This window comes from Erinaceus europaeus, chromosome 11 (assembly GCF_950295315.1).
Source record: "Erinaceus europaeus chromosome 11, mEriEur2.1, whole genome shotgun sequence".
NCBI lineage: Eukaryota > Metazoa > Chordata > Mammalia > Eulipotyphla > Erinaceidae > Erinaceus > Erinaceus europaeus.
The window spans coordinates 117340833-117356104 of record NC_080172.1 but is presented as its reverse complement, the minus strand read 5'-3'; the positions used below and the strand labels follow the sequence as shown (position 1 = coordinate 117356104).

At 53.8% G+C, this 15272-nt stretch overlaps 1 protein-coding gene across 4 annotated transcripts in view; it reads right to left on the bottom strand.

Moving 5' to 3' along the window:
* Positions 1–15272, bottom strand: part of PAX7 (paired box 7) — a 148649-nt gene that overhangs the window by 44181 nt on the left and 89196 nt on the right. For all 4 annotated transcript variants that reach the window (XM_060200892.1, XM_060200895.1, XM_060200894.1 and 1 more), the window contains exons 6-7: positions 9002–9167; positions 5847–6049 (exon numbers count right to left, since the gene is read on the bottom strand). In XM_060200892.1, the coding sequence (XP_060056875.1) occupies positions 5847–6049; positions 9002–9167 (369 nt within the window). The remainder of the gene's footprint in view (positions 1–5846; positions 6050–9001; positions 9168–15272) is intronic.

The following is a 15272-nucleotide window of genomic DNA, read 5'->3' as shown; positions in this document are numbered from 1 at the left end:
CGGGCACCTCGTGGCAGCTGTTATATTAGAGCTGGGAGGTGGGGGGCTGGCAGAGCTGAGCAAGTTGCTTTCTGCTGGCCAGTCTCGCTGTGGAGTCCCCCGAGGGCCCAGATCAAGCCTGGGTGGAACAGCACATTCCCCCCACCCCAGGGCTGTGACAGCCCCCAACCCTGAGTTTGAGGGTCATGTCATGTCATGTCAGAGCCCCCCCCCTACCCTGGCTTAGTCACCCTTCCATTTTGCTCCCAGGGTCGCTGGGGCTCAGCGCCTGCACTATAAATCCACTGCTCCTGGAGGCCATTTCCCCATTTTTGTTGCCTTTGTTGTTGTTGTTGGATAGGACAGAGAGAGATCAAGTGAGGAGGGGAAGACAGAGAGGAGGAGAGAAAGAAAGACACCTGCAGGGAGTCAGGCGGTAGCGCAGCGGGTTAAGCGCAGGTGGCACAAAGCGCAAGGACCAGCATAAGGGTCCTGCTTCGAGCCCCTGGCTCTCCACCTGCAGGGGAGTCGCTTCCCAGGCGGTGAAGCAGGTCTGCAGGTGTCTGTCTTTCTCTCCTCCTCTCTGTCTTCCCCTCCTCTCTCCATTTCTCTCTGTCCTATCCAATAACAACGACATCAATAACAACAACAACAATAATAACTACAACAATAAAACAACAAGGGCAACTAAAGGGAATAAATAAATAAATATTTTTAAAAAAAAAAAGAAAGAGACAGACACCTTCAGACCTGCTTCACAGCCTGTGAAATTACCCCCCTACAGGTGGGGAGCTGGGGGCTCGAACTGAGGTCCTTACTCTGGCCCTTATGCTTTGCGCCACGTGCGCTGAACCCGCTGCGTTACTGCCCACCCTCAGCTCAGTCCCCTTTGAGGTTTGTAAGAACAAGAGTCAAGGGGCTCTGGGTGACAGTGGCCAGAATCTGCAGCACAGCTGTGAGGGAGGGTGTGAGCTCACCCCAGGTGGAGAGCAGCCCCCGGGCCACACACATCTGCTTCCTCCCTTGCACTCAGGTGAGTTGTGGAGAAGCCTCTCTTGATGAGAAGACAGGAGGTGAGTAGTGGGTCTGTGGTGAAGGGGATCCCCAGCCACCGCCCTGCCCAGGCTGAGAAGTGTAGTCAGCCCACTCAGAAGGAGGAGGGAGCTGACAGGAGACAGCTTCTGCACCAGGCCTAGAAACAGCCCCTTCCTGCAGGAAGTGCTTCAGCTTAACCCTGCAGGGTTCACACACAGAAGCAATGCCCCCTGAGCCTGCCCTGCGAGCCCCTCTCCCTCCCCTCCCCCCAGCAGCTGCTCACCTCCTGGTCCCCTCTGCCCCTGTCAGACCCCCATCTGTCTTCACACCTTTGGTGGGAGCCTCTGGCTGAGTTTCTCCTAATCCATCATGGCCCTCACTGCCTCTGCCTGGAAAGGTGAGGAGGAAGCCCCCCTCCAGAGGGTCTCTTGGAGGACAGGCAAGGGCCCAGCTCAGGCAGGGAGGAGGCCTGACTCCATCTGGATGCTAGCAGCTCTGAGCCAGTTTCTCTCCCTTCTCTCTCCCACCCTGGGTACCGAGGCTGTCTTCCCCTGTGGAGCGCCTTTTCCCCCTCACTGACCCATGCTCCAGAAGCTGGGGCACCTGGGTGTCTAGTCTCTACCTGGCCTTGTGGCAAAAGTGCCAAGAGAGGGAGAAGGATGAATACAAGATGATCTTGTGCAAGGGCAGAACTTACAGAACAAGAAGAGAAAAGGGAAACAGATTGGGAAACGGACTGGGTTTGGTGTGTTGCAGCCAAGCAAAGGACTCTGGGAAAGGAGAGCTGGGACGGGGCGGGGGCTGGGGCGGGGGGGGGGGGCAGGGAGGAAGGCTCTGGGAACCTAGTGCGTGATGGCAGAGGGCTCCAAGGCTGGTGGGAGGCTGCTTTGCAGAAACCTGTCCGGGGAGAGGAGGAATTGTCCCCATGTGTTAACAACTGGACTATAAACTACTAACCCCCTCATGAGATAGTTTTTTTTTAAGTGCTGCTGTGAGGATAAACTCCAATCCGCATGGACATGAGTGGCCGGGAAGCAGGTCAGGAAGTCTGGTGCCAGGGCCTGTCAGCCTTGATCCTGCCCACGCGTCCCGGCATCTGTGAATCGAGACGGCTGCCCCCACCACCTCTGAGTCCTCAGCCGCCCTGACTTGTTTGACACTGAGAGATCGGGAGTGATCAGTCTCAGCCTCCTCCGGGATGGGATGCTTGTTGTGGCTGTCTCCTGACTCTGGAAGGCCAGTTTGTTCTTGACACTAATGAGAGGCCTTGAAGCCCAGCACGATCAAGTCAGTCCTCTGGGAAAGCAGTCTGGTGTGCGGGCTGCACCGCCCCAAGTGTGGGCTCCTCAGGGTTCTGGATACACAGGGGTCAGGAGCTCTGTGGGTGGACAGCTGCCTGGGATTCTGGGCAGCCAGGCATCGCGCTCTGGGCTAAGTGCTCTGACACCATTGCACTCATCCTTAGTGACCCTGCCAGGCAGGAGTGCAGATGGTCTCTGTTCTCAGCATGAGAAAAACGCACAGAGAATCTGAAGGGACCTCTCCCACAGGCAAATGCTAGAACCAAAGGCACGTAGCCCCAACTATAGGCATTGGTAGAGGTGCCAGGAATGAGCCCCAAATGAGCAGAAAACCAACCTTCTTGAGAATGCTTTAGACCAGGGGGTGTTTTTTGTTTGTTTTGGTCTTTTGTTTTCCTCTTTTAATTCTTCTATAAAGGTCAGATAGAAAAGCCTTTTCTCGGGAGTCGGGCAGTAGCGCAGCAGGTTAAGTACACGTGCACGAGGCGCAAAGGGCAAGGGCCGGCATAAGGATCGTAGTCCAAGCCCCCGGCTCCCCACCTGCAGGGGAGTCACTTCACAGGCGGTGAAGCCGGTCTGCAGGTGTCTGTCTTTCTCTCCCCCTCTCTGTCTTCCCCTCCTCTCTCCATTTCTCTGTTCTATCTAATGACGACAACAATAACTACAACAACAATAAAAAACAACAACCAGGGCTACAAAAGGGAAAATAAATGAATAAATAAACAAAAAAAAACATTAAAAAAGAAGAAATAAAAGGTTTTTTCCACCCTATCATCTGGGGTCCTAGTTAGGGAGTCCTGAAATTCCCAAACAGACATGATGGGCCTAGACCTTGAACAGATTCCCTCACTCCATCGTTACCGATCATCTCCTTCAGGAACAACACAATAGACCCCTCTGTGGGCCCCCATAGGACCTTGCCCTCAACATGGATCAACAACAGTAGAGAATGTCCCATCCTCCAAAAGGAGGCTGGACAACATACTCTATGCTACACCTGAGGAAGATGGGTCCTGATACTGGGGCAGCTTGGAATGTTCCTACTCATGATCATACAATGTGAGCTCAGATCTACAGGGATGCAGAGGTCACATAGGCTCCTAGGCTGAATATGGGCCCCAGATCACATCAAATTGATGGGGTTTACAGTCAACAATATTTATACACCTTTCCTATATTAGGGAGCTACTCTCTTCCCTGATCCAGCTTCCTGGCCCTTTTTCCAGCCATGACATTATCTCCCCAGACAATAACTTGGATCCAGCTGCATATCAGATGTCAGGCTCAGGAAAAAACTAGTATAGTCATGGGCCCTTTGGAATATAACTAAAATAGGTCTACTAACTATCTACAAAACAGAGACCCCCAAATTTTCATCTGCAATATTCCAACCTTTAGGTTTGTGATTAGTCAACAATTTGTTTGGCTTTATATGCTCTTTTTTTTTTCAGCCACCAGGTTCCAGATGCTACTATGATGCCAACTAACCCTAGCCCCACCAATGTGTCCTGGAGCCCCGATTCCCCAGAACCCCACTAGGGAAAGAGACAGGCTGGGAGTATGGATCAACCAGTCAATGCCCATGTTCAGCGGGGAAGCAGTTACAGAAGCCAGACCTTCCACCTTCTGCATCCCACAATGACGCTGGGTCCATACTCCCAGAGGGATAGAGAATAGGAAAGCTATCAGGGGAGGGGATGGGATACGGAGTTCTGGTGGCGGGAATTGTGTGGAGTTGTACCTCTCTTATCCTATGGTTTTTGTCAGTGTTTCCTTTTTATAAATAAAAATTTAAAAAAGAAAATCCTTTCTTAATTTTTATTATCTCTATTGGATAGAGACAGCCAGGAATCGGGAGGGAAGGAGGAGATAGAGAGGGAAGAGAGAGAGACAGACACCTGCATCCCTGCTTCACCACTCTTAAAGCTGGTAGGGACCAGGGACTTGAACCTGGGTCCTTGGGCACTATAATGTGAGCACTTAACCAGGTGCGCCCTTAACCGCCTGGCCCCAGACAGTAATCTGTTAGGCTTTGTGTGCCCACCTTCGAAGGGCTTCAGCTGCAGCCCACGGTGCCAGCCCCCTGAACATGCCTGATCTCCCCCTACGCTGTCTGAGTCTCACTGCAGCTGGAGCACAAAAGCAGCTGTGAATATTCAACCACGGGCCCCAGGCTGGGATTCAATAAACTTTTTCTATAAAAACAGGAAGGTAGATGGATGAGACTGGAGGGTGGCGGGTGGAGCCCAGTCACCTCTTTGACTCCTCCCCCTCTGTCCTTATCTGCAGGTAAGCAACCCTCTGAACTTCCTTCCCTTCACCACCCCAGCGACAGGAGGCTCTCAAGGTGTCTAACGCTGACCTGGCACCATTTCACACTCACTCTGGCCTAGGTGTTTTGGATTCATCAGGGCTGCAGGTGTCTCTGTCTCCTTCCCTCTCTATTTCTGGCTGTCTCTATCCAATAACTAGAGATAATAAAAATTAAAGAAGGATTTTCTACTTGACCTTTATAGAAGAATAAAAAAAGGAAAGCCTTCTAAAAAAAAAGCCTTCTCGAGAAGGTTGATTTGCTGCCCATTGGGGGCTCATTCCTGGCACCTCCACTGATGTGTGTAGTTGGGTCTCTGTGCCTTTGGTTCAATCATTTGCCTGTGGGAGAGCACCCTTGGCTTTGCTTGGTGACTCTTGGTCTAATGGAGGCAAACTGAACTTCTGAGATGCTAGCTGGTCTAACATCACAGTGAAGGGTCGGACCCGGGCTTAACTGCCCTCTAAGCCTCTTGTGCTGCACGACAGACACTCAGAGAAGTTTGTCTCTCTGTGTTCTCACTACCAACAAGACAGAGGTGTCTTAGAAGGTGGATATTTCTCCCATCATTGTTTGACAGTGTGTTGTTGTTATTTTTTAAAAAAAAATCAGCCCATTCATCTTTTCAATTCTCTGGAACATCCAGCATCACCAGGCTCTGCTGCTCAGGCTGTCTTTCTGATACCGCCTCACAAAAGTTCCTGTGACTCCTCACAGCACCTCAGGCACTGAGCAATGGCTACACCGGCAGCCCAGCTCACAAGTCAAGAGTTTCCAAACCCAATGGGAGAAGAGTTCCCAGCCGAGGAGCCCAAACAACATGGTCTGGTCTTGCCTTTGACTCACTGGTCATTCCTGACAGAAGGTGAGAGGTGGCGCACAGCCTGAACTTCAGGACTCATCTCCCTCCTCAAGAGTCAAGTCCTAACCTCAGTCAGCAGCCTGCGGGAAGTGGAGCAAGACCCCCACCGTCGCACTCGGAAAATGTCTCTGAGCGGCCCCACGGGACGGGTAGTCAGCCTGTGTCACAAGCTCGGGGGTGTAAATAATGCAATACAGAATTCGCCTGGGCGGGGGGGGGGGGCAGGGCAGGGATGTCAAGAGCGTGGAGACCTGCTGCAGGAATGCTTTTCTGTCAGGCCAGCCAGGCCTGCGTCTCCAAGAAGGGAAGCTCATAGCTGGGGAGGGCACAAGGGGCCGGGAGGCACACAGCCACCTACCTGAGGAGACAGGCCGTTGCTCACAGGGTTCATGTGGTTGGAAGACACTGCTGGGTTCATGAAGCTGTCAGAGTAGCTGGGGAAGCTGTGGCGGGGTCCGTAGGCAGAGCTGGTGTCTGCGGCTGCGGCGGCCGCGGCCAGCCCCCCCTGGTGCATGGTAGACGGTGGAAGGGGCTGGGGCCGGTGCACGGTGCTGCTCCCATCTGTGGAAAGACCCGGCAGAGAGCCTGAGCGGGCAGCCTTCCCCAGGGGAGTGGAAACCCCTCCTGCTTGGACGGTGAGCCAAGAGCCTCCTCCTTCTGTCAATCTCTGTCTCTTGGGGGGGAATACAGCTCCTTCCTGCCTACTCAGGCTATGGTGGGACTTCCGGAGAGAGCATTCAGGAGAACGTTCAAGCCACGTATTGCTTGGTTGGTTTATTGATTTTTCCCAGAGCTCAGCTTATGGTGGTGCAGGGGCTTGAACCTGGGATGGCAGAGCCTCAGGCATGAGAGTCTGTCTGCAGAACCATTATGCTCTCTGTAACGTTGGTCTTAGCTTTGAAGTGTGTGTGTGTGTGTGTGTGTGTGTGTGTGTATTTCCCAGAACCCTGCTCAGCTTTGGCTTATGGTTATGGTAGTGGTGGGGATTGAACCTGGAGCCTCAGAGCCTTAGGCACGAAAATCTATTTGCATAACCATTATGCTATTTCCCGGGGCCCCTGGCCAAGCCTCAGATGACAGCCAACTAGCACTCTGGATAAGCAGCTGGGGTCCATCCATGTGCTCTGTGCTCCGTACACAGTAGATGCTCAGCAAATGTTATCTGGACTGAGAGTCAATTCATGAGGAAGCCTGGTGAGTCACCTGCACCTGTCTTGCTAGCATTGTGTGAGGGCATGAGTGACATGATTGGGCCGGGGAAGAGGGGAGATAGCATAATGGTTATGCAAAGAGACTTTCATGTCTGAGGCTCCCAAGCCCTAGGTTCAGTCCCCTGCACCATCACAAACCAGAGTTGAGCAGTGCTCTAGAAAAAAAAAAAAAGAAAACGATTCTAATAGGATGTTGAGGTGAATATGATTCCTCTTTTACAGATGAAGACAGAAGGCCCAAGGGGTGGGGCACGAGTGTAAAATGGCAAGTCCAGAGTGTGGTGGGTCCAAGGCACGAGCTGCCTGCTGTGTTCTCAGCTGCAGGCCTGTTACTGTGCTTTTCTGAGACCCCCTGTGCAGTCTTTGAGTGATGGGATCTTAGTACTTGTTTCACTTCTCATCAGGAACCCTGAGGGAGGGGGGTGTCCTTGGCCGCTCCCCTGGGCCTCCGGAGCTCCACCCTGTCTGTCCCTCTAAGAGTGGCGGTGTGTCTTCACGAGGCAGGTGTCATGTAGTGGGGATGGGGCACAGAGAGGATGGCAGGGCAGCACAGGGTGGAGGTCCAGGGAAGGGGACAGGGCTCCATTCTATCCTGCAAGGTTGTCATCTCATCTGCACACTCCTAAGCCCCTGGGGACTGCTGACTTCATAGTTTGGGAAGCTCTGTTCTAAATAGCTCTGTGGAAGATGCCTTCATCTCCATGCTCTGTGGCCTGTCAGGTAAACTAGATCGTCAAGGGCAAGACCTCACCTGCCATTTATTTATTTTTGTCGTAATAGTCCACCCACACAGAGACCGGGAGGTGGCATGCTTGTTTAAGAGCACATGTTGGGAGTCCTAGAGTAGTGGGTTAAGCCACAGGTGGCGCAAAGTGCAAGGACCCGGTTCAAGCCCCCAGCTCCCCACCTTCTGGGGAGTCGCTTCACAAGCGGTGAAGCAGGTCTGCAGGTGTCTGTCTTTCTCTCCCTCTCTGTCTAACCCTCCTCTCTCCATTTCTCTCTGTCTTATCCAACGACAATGATATCAATAACAAGAACAATAATAACTACAACAATAAAACAAGGGCAACAAAAAATAGAATAAATAAATATTTTTTAAAAATTTAAAAAAGAGCACATGTTAACATGCACAAGTACATGTTAACATGTTCAAGACCCCGGTCCCCACCTCCAGTGGGGAAGCTTCACAAGTGGTGAAGAGGTCTGTAAGTGTCTTTCTGTCTTTCTCCCTCACTATCTCCCCCTCCCCTCTCAATTTCTCTCTGTCCTTATCCAATAATAAATAAATATAGAAAAATTAAAATAATCTCCCCACACAAAAGTAGACAGGTAATTCTTTTAAAAATCTCCCTAATAGAAATGTTGGGGTGGGGGGGGCCAGGTGGTGGTGCACCTGGCTGAGTGCACACATTACAGTGCATAAGGTCCCAGGTTCAAGCCCCTGGTCCCCACCTTCAGGGGAAACTTCACAAGTGGTGAAGCAGGGCTGCAGGTGTCTCTCTGTCTCTCTCTCCTCTCTATTTTCCCCTCTCCTCTTAATTTCTCTCTATCTCTACCCAGTAATAAATAAATTAAAATATTTCAAAGCAAAGCAAAGAAATGTTAGGGGACTCTGAACCCCAATTCCATCAGCATCTTGAGAGAGAAGGGGGAGGTAAAAAAAAAAAGGACACTTGCAAGTAGTACTAGGTGTGGGTGTGGCTTAGAAAGGAAGAGAAGGCAGGATCACAGAAAAACTGGACATCCCTGCCCATCTCTGTGGCCTTAGGAGAACTACTGTAGTTTCCAGCGCAGGGGAAGGGGACACAGAGCTCTGGGGGGTGGGAATGGTGTGGAGTTATACCTGTTGTGTTATGATTTTTTTAATCACTAATAAAGAATCTCCCTAATACTTATGCCTTTTGGTTGTTGTTGACAAAGAAGGAAGAGATTGGGAGTCGGGCAGCGGCAGCAGCGGGTTAAGCGCAGGTTAGGCGCTAAGCTCCAGGACCGACATAAGGATCCCGGTTCGAGGCCCCGGCTCCCCACCTGCGGGGGAGTCGCTTCACAGGCGGTGAAGCAGGTCTGCAGGTGTCTGTCTTTCTCTCCCCCTCTCTGTCTTCCCTTCCTCTCTCCGTTTCTCTCTGTCCTATGCAACAACAATGACTTCAATAACAACAATAATAATACAACAATAAAACAACAAGGGCAACAAAGGGAATCAATCAATAAATATTTTTTTTAAAGAAAGAGGAAGAATGCCTGGGGCCAGGAGACGGGGGCAGTAGGGGCTGAGCAGCTGGGCCAGGGCTCGGGCACTCACCCTGAGAGATGGTGGTGGTGGGATAGGTGGAATCCGGCAGCTGGTAGGGAGGCAGCGTGGGCATGCCCGTGGGTGGGAAGCCCCCTGGAAGAAGGTGGTTGAACGCTGCCAGCTGGTTGGCTCCTGCTTGTTTGCGCCACCGGGCTCGACGGTTACTGAACCAGACCTGGGGGCAACAGACGGAGAGCCATCAGCCTGGCTGTTAGTGGAGGGCAGACACGGTGGGAGCCTGTCTCCAGGGCCACCGCCTCCCATCCCGCCCACCTCAGCACAGCCGGGGGCGCTGTGGACGTCTTCAGGATACATGCACGTACTGCTTTTTAGCCACCAAGTCGCAGACGCTACCATGATCCCATCTTCCCTGGGCAGATGACCTCACCAATATGTCCCAGAACCTCCCTGCCCCACAGGGAAAGACAGACACAGGCTGGGGGTGTGGATCCACCTGCCAACACCCATGTCCAGTGGAGAAGCAATGACAGAAGTCAGAACTCCCACCTTCTACTCCCCATAGAGAATTCTGGGTCCAGACTCCCAGAGGGAGAGAAATGTTAGGGGACTATGACCAGAGGGCTCTGAACTCCAACTCCATCAGGACCCAGAAAGAGGAAAAAGAGAGGGATATTTGGATGTAATGATAGGTGTATATGTGACTTGGAAAGAGAAGATGGGACTTTAAAAAAAAAAGGGGCAAATATCTACAAATACAGACAGATGACTGTAATAATTAACCCATATCTGCAGCCTTGGGAGAACTGCTGTGGCTTCCAGTGGAGGGACTGGGGACACAGAGCTCCGGTGGAGAGGACGGTGCAGAGTTTTACCCCTGTCATCTTATAATTTTGTAAATCAACATTAAATCACTAATAATAAAAATGGGGTCCCATTCAGGACTACCTCTGTTTCTAGAAGACACGTGGATGTGAAGGAGTTGTTTGTTTCCAGAGCAGATATGTGCAAGGGTGGACTCCTCATTCCTAAGGCTCTGAGGTCTCACTTTCAATGCCCAGCACCGCCATCGACAAGAGCTGAGCAGGGCTCTGGTCTTAGTCTGTCTGTCTGTCTGTCTGTCTGTCTCTCTCTCTCTCTCGTATCTCTTTCATTAAAATAAATAAATTAAATATTGTTAAAAATCTCTCCAGAGTAAGGAGTCATTGGGCCTCTTTTGCACCCCTCATGGGGGCTGAGTTCAGGGTGTTTCTGCCAGGTGTCAGGGCTCAGTGGGAGGCTCCTGACCCTCTGCTGGGGGACAGGGAGGGAAGGGAGCCAGGGGAGGTGACACATGTGGGTGCCTAGCAGCCCACCTGACACGTGGTCACCCGCTTCATGGCTTAGTCAGAGGTGGAGTCCGTGGCAGCAGGGACTTCCATCTGAATCCCCCGTGCCTCACACAGTGGCGGGCATGCAGTAGGTGCTCACTTAGCACCAGGTGAATAAGCCTAGAATCTCCTGGAATCTCCTAGAACCTACTGGAATCTACTAGAATTGCCTAGAATCTACTAGGATCTCTTAGAATCTCCTAGAATCTACTGGAATCTCCTAGAATCTACTGGAATCTTCTAGAATCTCCTGGAATCTACTAGAATCTCCTAGAACCTACTGGAATCTATCAGAATCTACTAGAATCTCCTAGAATCTCCCCCCTCTTCCCCCGCTTCCTCCTCTCCTAGAATCTACTGGAATCTATTAGAATCTCCTAGAATCTATCCTTCTTCCCCCCCTTTCCCGCTCTTCCTCCTCTCCTAGAATCTACTGGAATCTAGTAGAATCTACTAGAACCTCCTAGAATCTACTGGAATCTACTGGGCCTCAGCAGAACAGGTGGAGTACTGGACCAGCAGCCCCTGCTTCTGGGTACCAGGCACTTTCTAACTTTGCGTGTGGTAGTGGGGAGGTGGGCGTTGGATTGGAATTATTTAATCCACAGAGCAATGATTACCGTCTCTCTTTTGTTTTTTTCTGCTTTATTTTGCCTCCAAGATGATCACTGGGGCTCTGTGCTGGCACTAGGAATCCATTGCTCCTGGTGACCATATTTCCCACTTTACTGGACAGGACAGAGAGAAATGGAGAGAGGAAGGTGAGATAAGAGAGGGAGAGAGAAAGACAGACACCTGCAGACCTGCTTCACCACTTATGAAGTATTTGCCCCCTGCAGCTGGGGAGCTTGAACCCAGATCCTTGCACGAGCCCTTGCTCAGTGAGCCACTGCCCCCACCCCAGGCCCTTTCTAACTTTGTGTGTGGTGGGGATGCGGGGCCTGGCATGGAGTTATTTCATCCTCACAGCAGTTACGATCATCTCTGTTGCAGGTGAGGAGACTAGAGGCTACGGGATGGAGCAGGAGACACACCTCAGCTGCAGGCCCAGCCCACTCTGAGCCAGCCTGGCAGCCTCTCCTCTCCTCTCCTCTCCTCTCCTCTCCTCTCCTCTCCTCTCCTCTCCTCTCCTCTCCTCTCCTCTCCTCTCCTCTCCTCTCCTCTCCTCTCCTCTCCCCTCCCCTCCCCTCCCCTCCCCTCCCCTCCCCTATCCTCCCCTCCCTCCTCCCCTCCCCTCCCCTCCCCTCTCCTCCCCTCCTCCCCTCCCCTCCCCTCTTCTCCCCTCCCCTCCTCTCCTCTCCTCCCCTCCCCTCCCCACCCCTCCCCTCCTCTCCTCTCCCTGCTCTCCTCTCCTTTCCCCTTCCCTCCCCTCCTCTCCTCCTCTCCTCCTCTCCTCTCCCCTCCTCCCCTCCCCTCCTCTCCTCTCCCCTCCCCACCCCTCCCCTCTCCCCTCTCCTCCCCTCCTCTCCTCTCCCCTCCCCTCTCCTCCCCTCCCCTCTCCTCCCCTCCCCTCTCCTCCTCTCCTCTCCCCTCCCATCCCCTCCCCTCCCCTCCCCTCCCCTCCCCTCCCCTCCCCTCCCCTCCTCTCCTCTCCTCTCCTCTCCTCTCCTCTCCTCTCCTCTCTTAGTCTCTCTCTCCTCCCCTCCCCTCCCCTCTCTCTCTTCTCCTCTCCTCTCCTCTCCTCTCCTCTCCTCTCCTCTCCTCTCTCTTCTCATGTCCTCTCTTCCCTCCCCACACCTCCCTTTCCCTCCCCTGCCCTTCCCTTCCAGGGGCTCGGAGATGGGATGGCATGGGGTCCCATGGTATCAGTCACAGTCTCTCAGAGTCAGGGCGGGACCTGGACAGCAGAGAGCCAGGCCCACCGAGCAGCATCAAAGCATCAAAGCAGTGCTGAGGGACTTGGGGGGGCCGTTGGGGGCAGGGCTCCTGACCCTCTGTCCACAGCAGAAGCCTCTTGCCAGGACCTCTGATGGACAGGATCTGGTGCCTGGCCCTGCTGTGACTAGGCCAGGTGCTAGGACTCGGGCCATGGGAGCTCCCGGTCGGTCTATCCCTCAGGTACAGGCGGGGAATTCAGCGTCAGGAAAAGAAGCTGGCCTGCTGAGAACGCCACAGCCTACCAGAGGCCCCTGGCCCAGTGTTCCTGCCTTGTATGGTCACACTTGGGGTGGTCCTTCCTCTCTCGACTCTGGTCTACCTGCTGGGGATTCTTGGGGGGGTCGCCATGTCCCCCAGGTCTTTTCTCCACTCCAGATCTTTCATCTTTTGACGCAGAAGTGGTTTTAGTTAAGTGTTGGTGTTTTTTCTCTCTCTCTCTCTCTCTCTCTCTCACTCTTTTTCAGTTTTTTTCTTTTTATTTATTTATTTTCCCTTTTGTTGCCCTTGTTTTTTATTGTTGTTGTAGTTATTGATGATGTCGTTGTTGGATAGGACAGAGAGAAATGGAGAGAGGAGGGGAAGACAGAGAGGGGGAGAGAAAGACAGACACCTGCAGACCTGCTTCACCGCCTGTGAAGCGACTCCCCTGCACGTGGGGAGCCGGGGGCTCGAACCGGGATCCCTAAGCCCGTCCTTGCACTTTGCGCCATGTGCACTTAAACCGCTGTGCGACCACCTGACTCCCACTCTTTTTCATTTTTTAAAAATCATCTTTATTTATTTACTGCATAGAGACAGCCAGAAATTGAGAGGGAAGGGGGAGATAGAGAGGGAGAGAGACAGAAAGACACCTGCAGCCCTGCCTCACCACTTGCCAAGCTTTCCCCCTGCAGGCGGGGACCAGAGACTCAAACCCGGGACCTTGTGCCCTGAACATGTGCGCTCCACCAGAGGCACCACCATCCGGCCCCCCGTCTCTTTGATGAGAGACCAGAGTCCTGCTCAGCTCTGGCTTGTGGTGGTGCCGGGGACTAGAACCCGGACCTCTGGGGTCTCAGGCATGTGAATCTCAACACAGTGGCCCAGGCTCAGCTTTTGCTCATTCTTTAACATTCGCGTGCTTCTTCCTCTGCTGGGAAAGCTCTCTGGCTGTGAGGTGGGAGAGGGAGGACCAAGCCTGTCTGCAGGGGGCTGGGATGGGAGGACACGGGAGAACGGGAGACTCATCCCTGCCCCGGAACGGAACGCAGAGTGTGGAAGGAGGAAGAGCAGCAGTGGGTCTGCCCCGGCCCCTCCTGGTGGGTTTGTCTGGGCTCTGGCTTCTCCCTGTTCCCAGCCACCCTCCCTGGACCTTGAGTGACACCTGTTTCTGGGTCCCTTGGACCAATAAAAGCCTCATCCTGACAGCCAGGAAATTTTACAAGGAATAGACAAGCTTCCAGGTGGGGGGAAGCAGTGGCCGCCAGACGTGGGGATGAGAAAGCGCCCAGGAATGTGCCCAGAACAGCTGCGGGAGGCTCCCAGGAGGGGCGGGGCAGGCTGGGCTGGGGGCAGCTCTGGTATCACCCTGGGGCGAGGGGAGGCGCAGAGGGGGGCCAGGAGCTGGCTGCCTCCCTACCCCGCCCCCTTTGGGGTCCTCCCAGAGGCCAGAGGCAGCGGGGAGAGGGGGTGGGAAGGGTACAGGAGGAGAAAGCTGGTTCCTGCACCTTCAAAGCCACCTAGCTTCTTTTTCCTGGGTTGTTTGCTGGAAAAGTCACACTGCGTCTTGGCATAGAAAACTGTAGAGAGATAGGTCGCGACTTGTCCCGCAAGCCACTGGAACTTTCCCTCTTGCCTTCACACCCCAGGCTGTCAGTCCAGCCAACATCTTGCTTCTCTTGGGTGGAAAGAACCGAGGTTTGGGCATCTACCATCCCCAGCTGGGCTCCTGTCTGGCTCTGTGCCCCTGGGCCGGCCAGCCCCTCCTTTCCTGCACCTGCAGCGAGTGGGTCATGGCACCTACCTAGCAAGGTGACCTGAGATGGGAGAGGCCCTAGCACCGTGGCCGGGCCGGCCAGGTGTCTCACAAGTGCCCCCAGCAAGCACTGGGGGAGGTGGATTTTGCCGGCCTGCCACCCCTGCTCATGGAGCCCCCAGAACGGGCCAGGAGTGGGTCCCCACGGGAGCTACTTCTCACGGCCTGTTTAACTGCTCTTCCTCCTCCCTCCGCAGCCTGAGCCCCTGCCAGCAGGGACCCCAGAGTCTGCTCTGAGAAGACTGTGGGAACCTGACAGCCCAGCCAGGGAGCAGGAGAACACTCCATCCCCCGGCCCCCCACTCAGGCTGGGCAGCCCCGAAACTCAGGCAACTTTGCTCTCTGTGTAGGTCTGCTCCTTGCCCAGGAGCCGGTGGGGGAGTTTTCAGGCTTCCAGCCTCCAGGACCATCACTGCCCATTCGAACCATGTGCTTCCCACAACAGAAAACCTAGTCCTCATTTCAGGAGGGCACGCCTGTCCAGAAACTCTTCCCCAGTGCCCTGGAGGTGGGGCACTGGGCAAGAGCGTTGCACTTGCAAGCGTGAGGTCCTGAGTTCAGTCCCCAGCACTATAGAGACCAGAGTGGTGCTGTGGTTCAGGCTCTCTCTCTCTCTCTCTCTCTCTCTCTCTCTCCTCTCCTCTCCTCTCCTCTCCTCTCTTCTCCTCTCCTTTATTTTTAAAAATATTTTATTTATTTGTTATTGGAACAGACAAGAGAGAAATTGAGAAGGGGAGAGGAGCTAGAGAGGGAGAGAGACACCCGCAGCCTTTCTTCACCATGCGTGGTGCTTCTCCCTGCTGGCGGGGGTCAGGGGCTTGAACCCGGGTCCTTCTGCACTGTAATGTGATAAATTCAATCCAGCTGACCTCACTGCCTCTCCTGCTCGCTCTAGGGCTGTCGGCTGCTGGGTCAGTCGGTCAGTCAGCTCTCATCTCTGTCTTCTCCTCAGCACGTGTGGTCAGCCTCGCTTGCGTGGCCTCTAGGCCTCCGGCAGCTGAAGACCCCAGCTCTGCTCTCAACCCCCCCCCCCCGCTCCCTCCACTTCCTGGATTCTCCG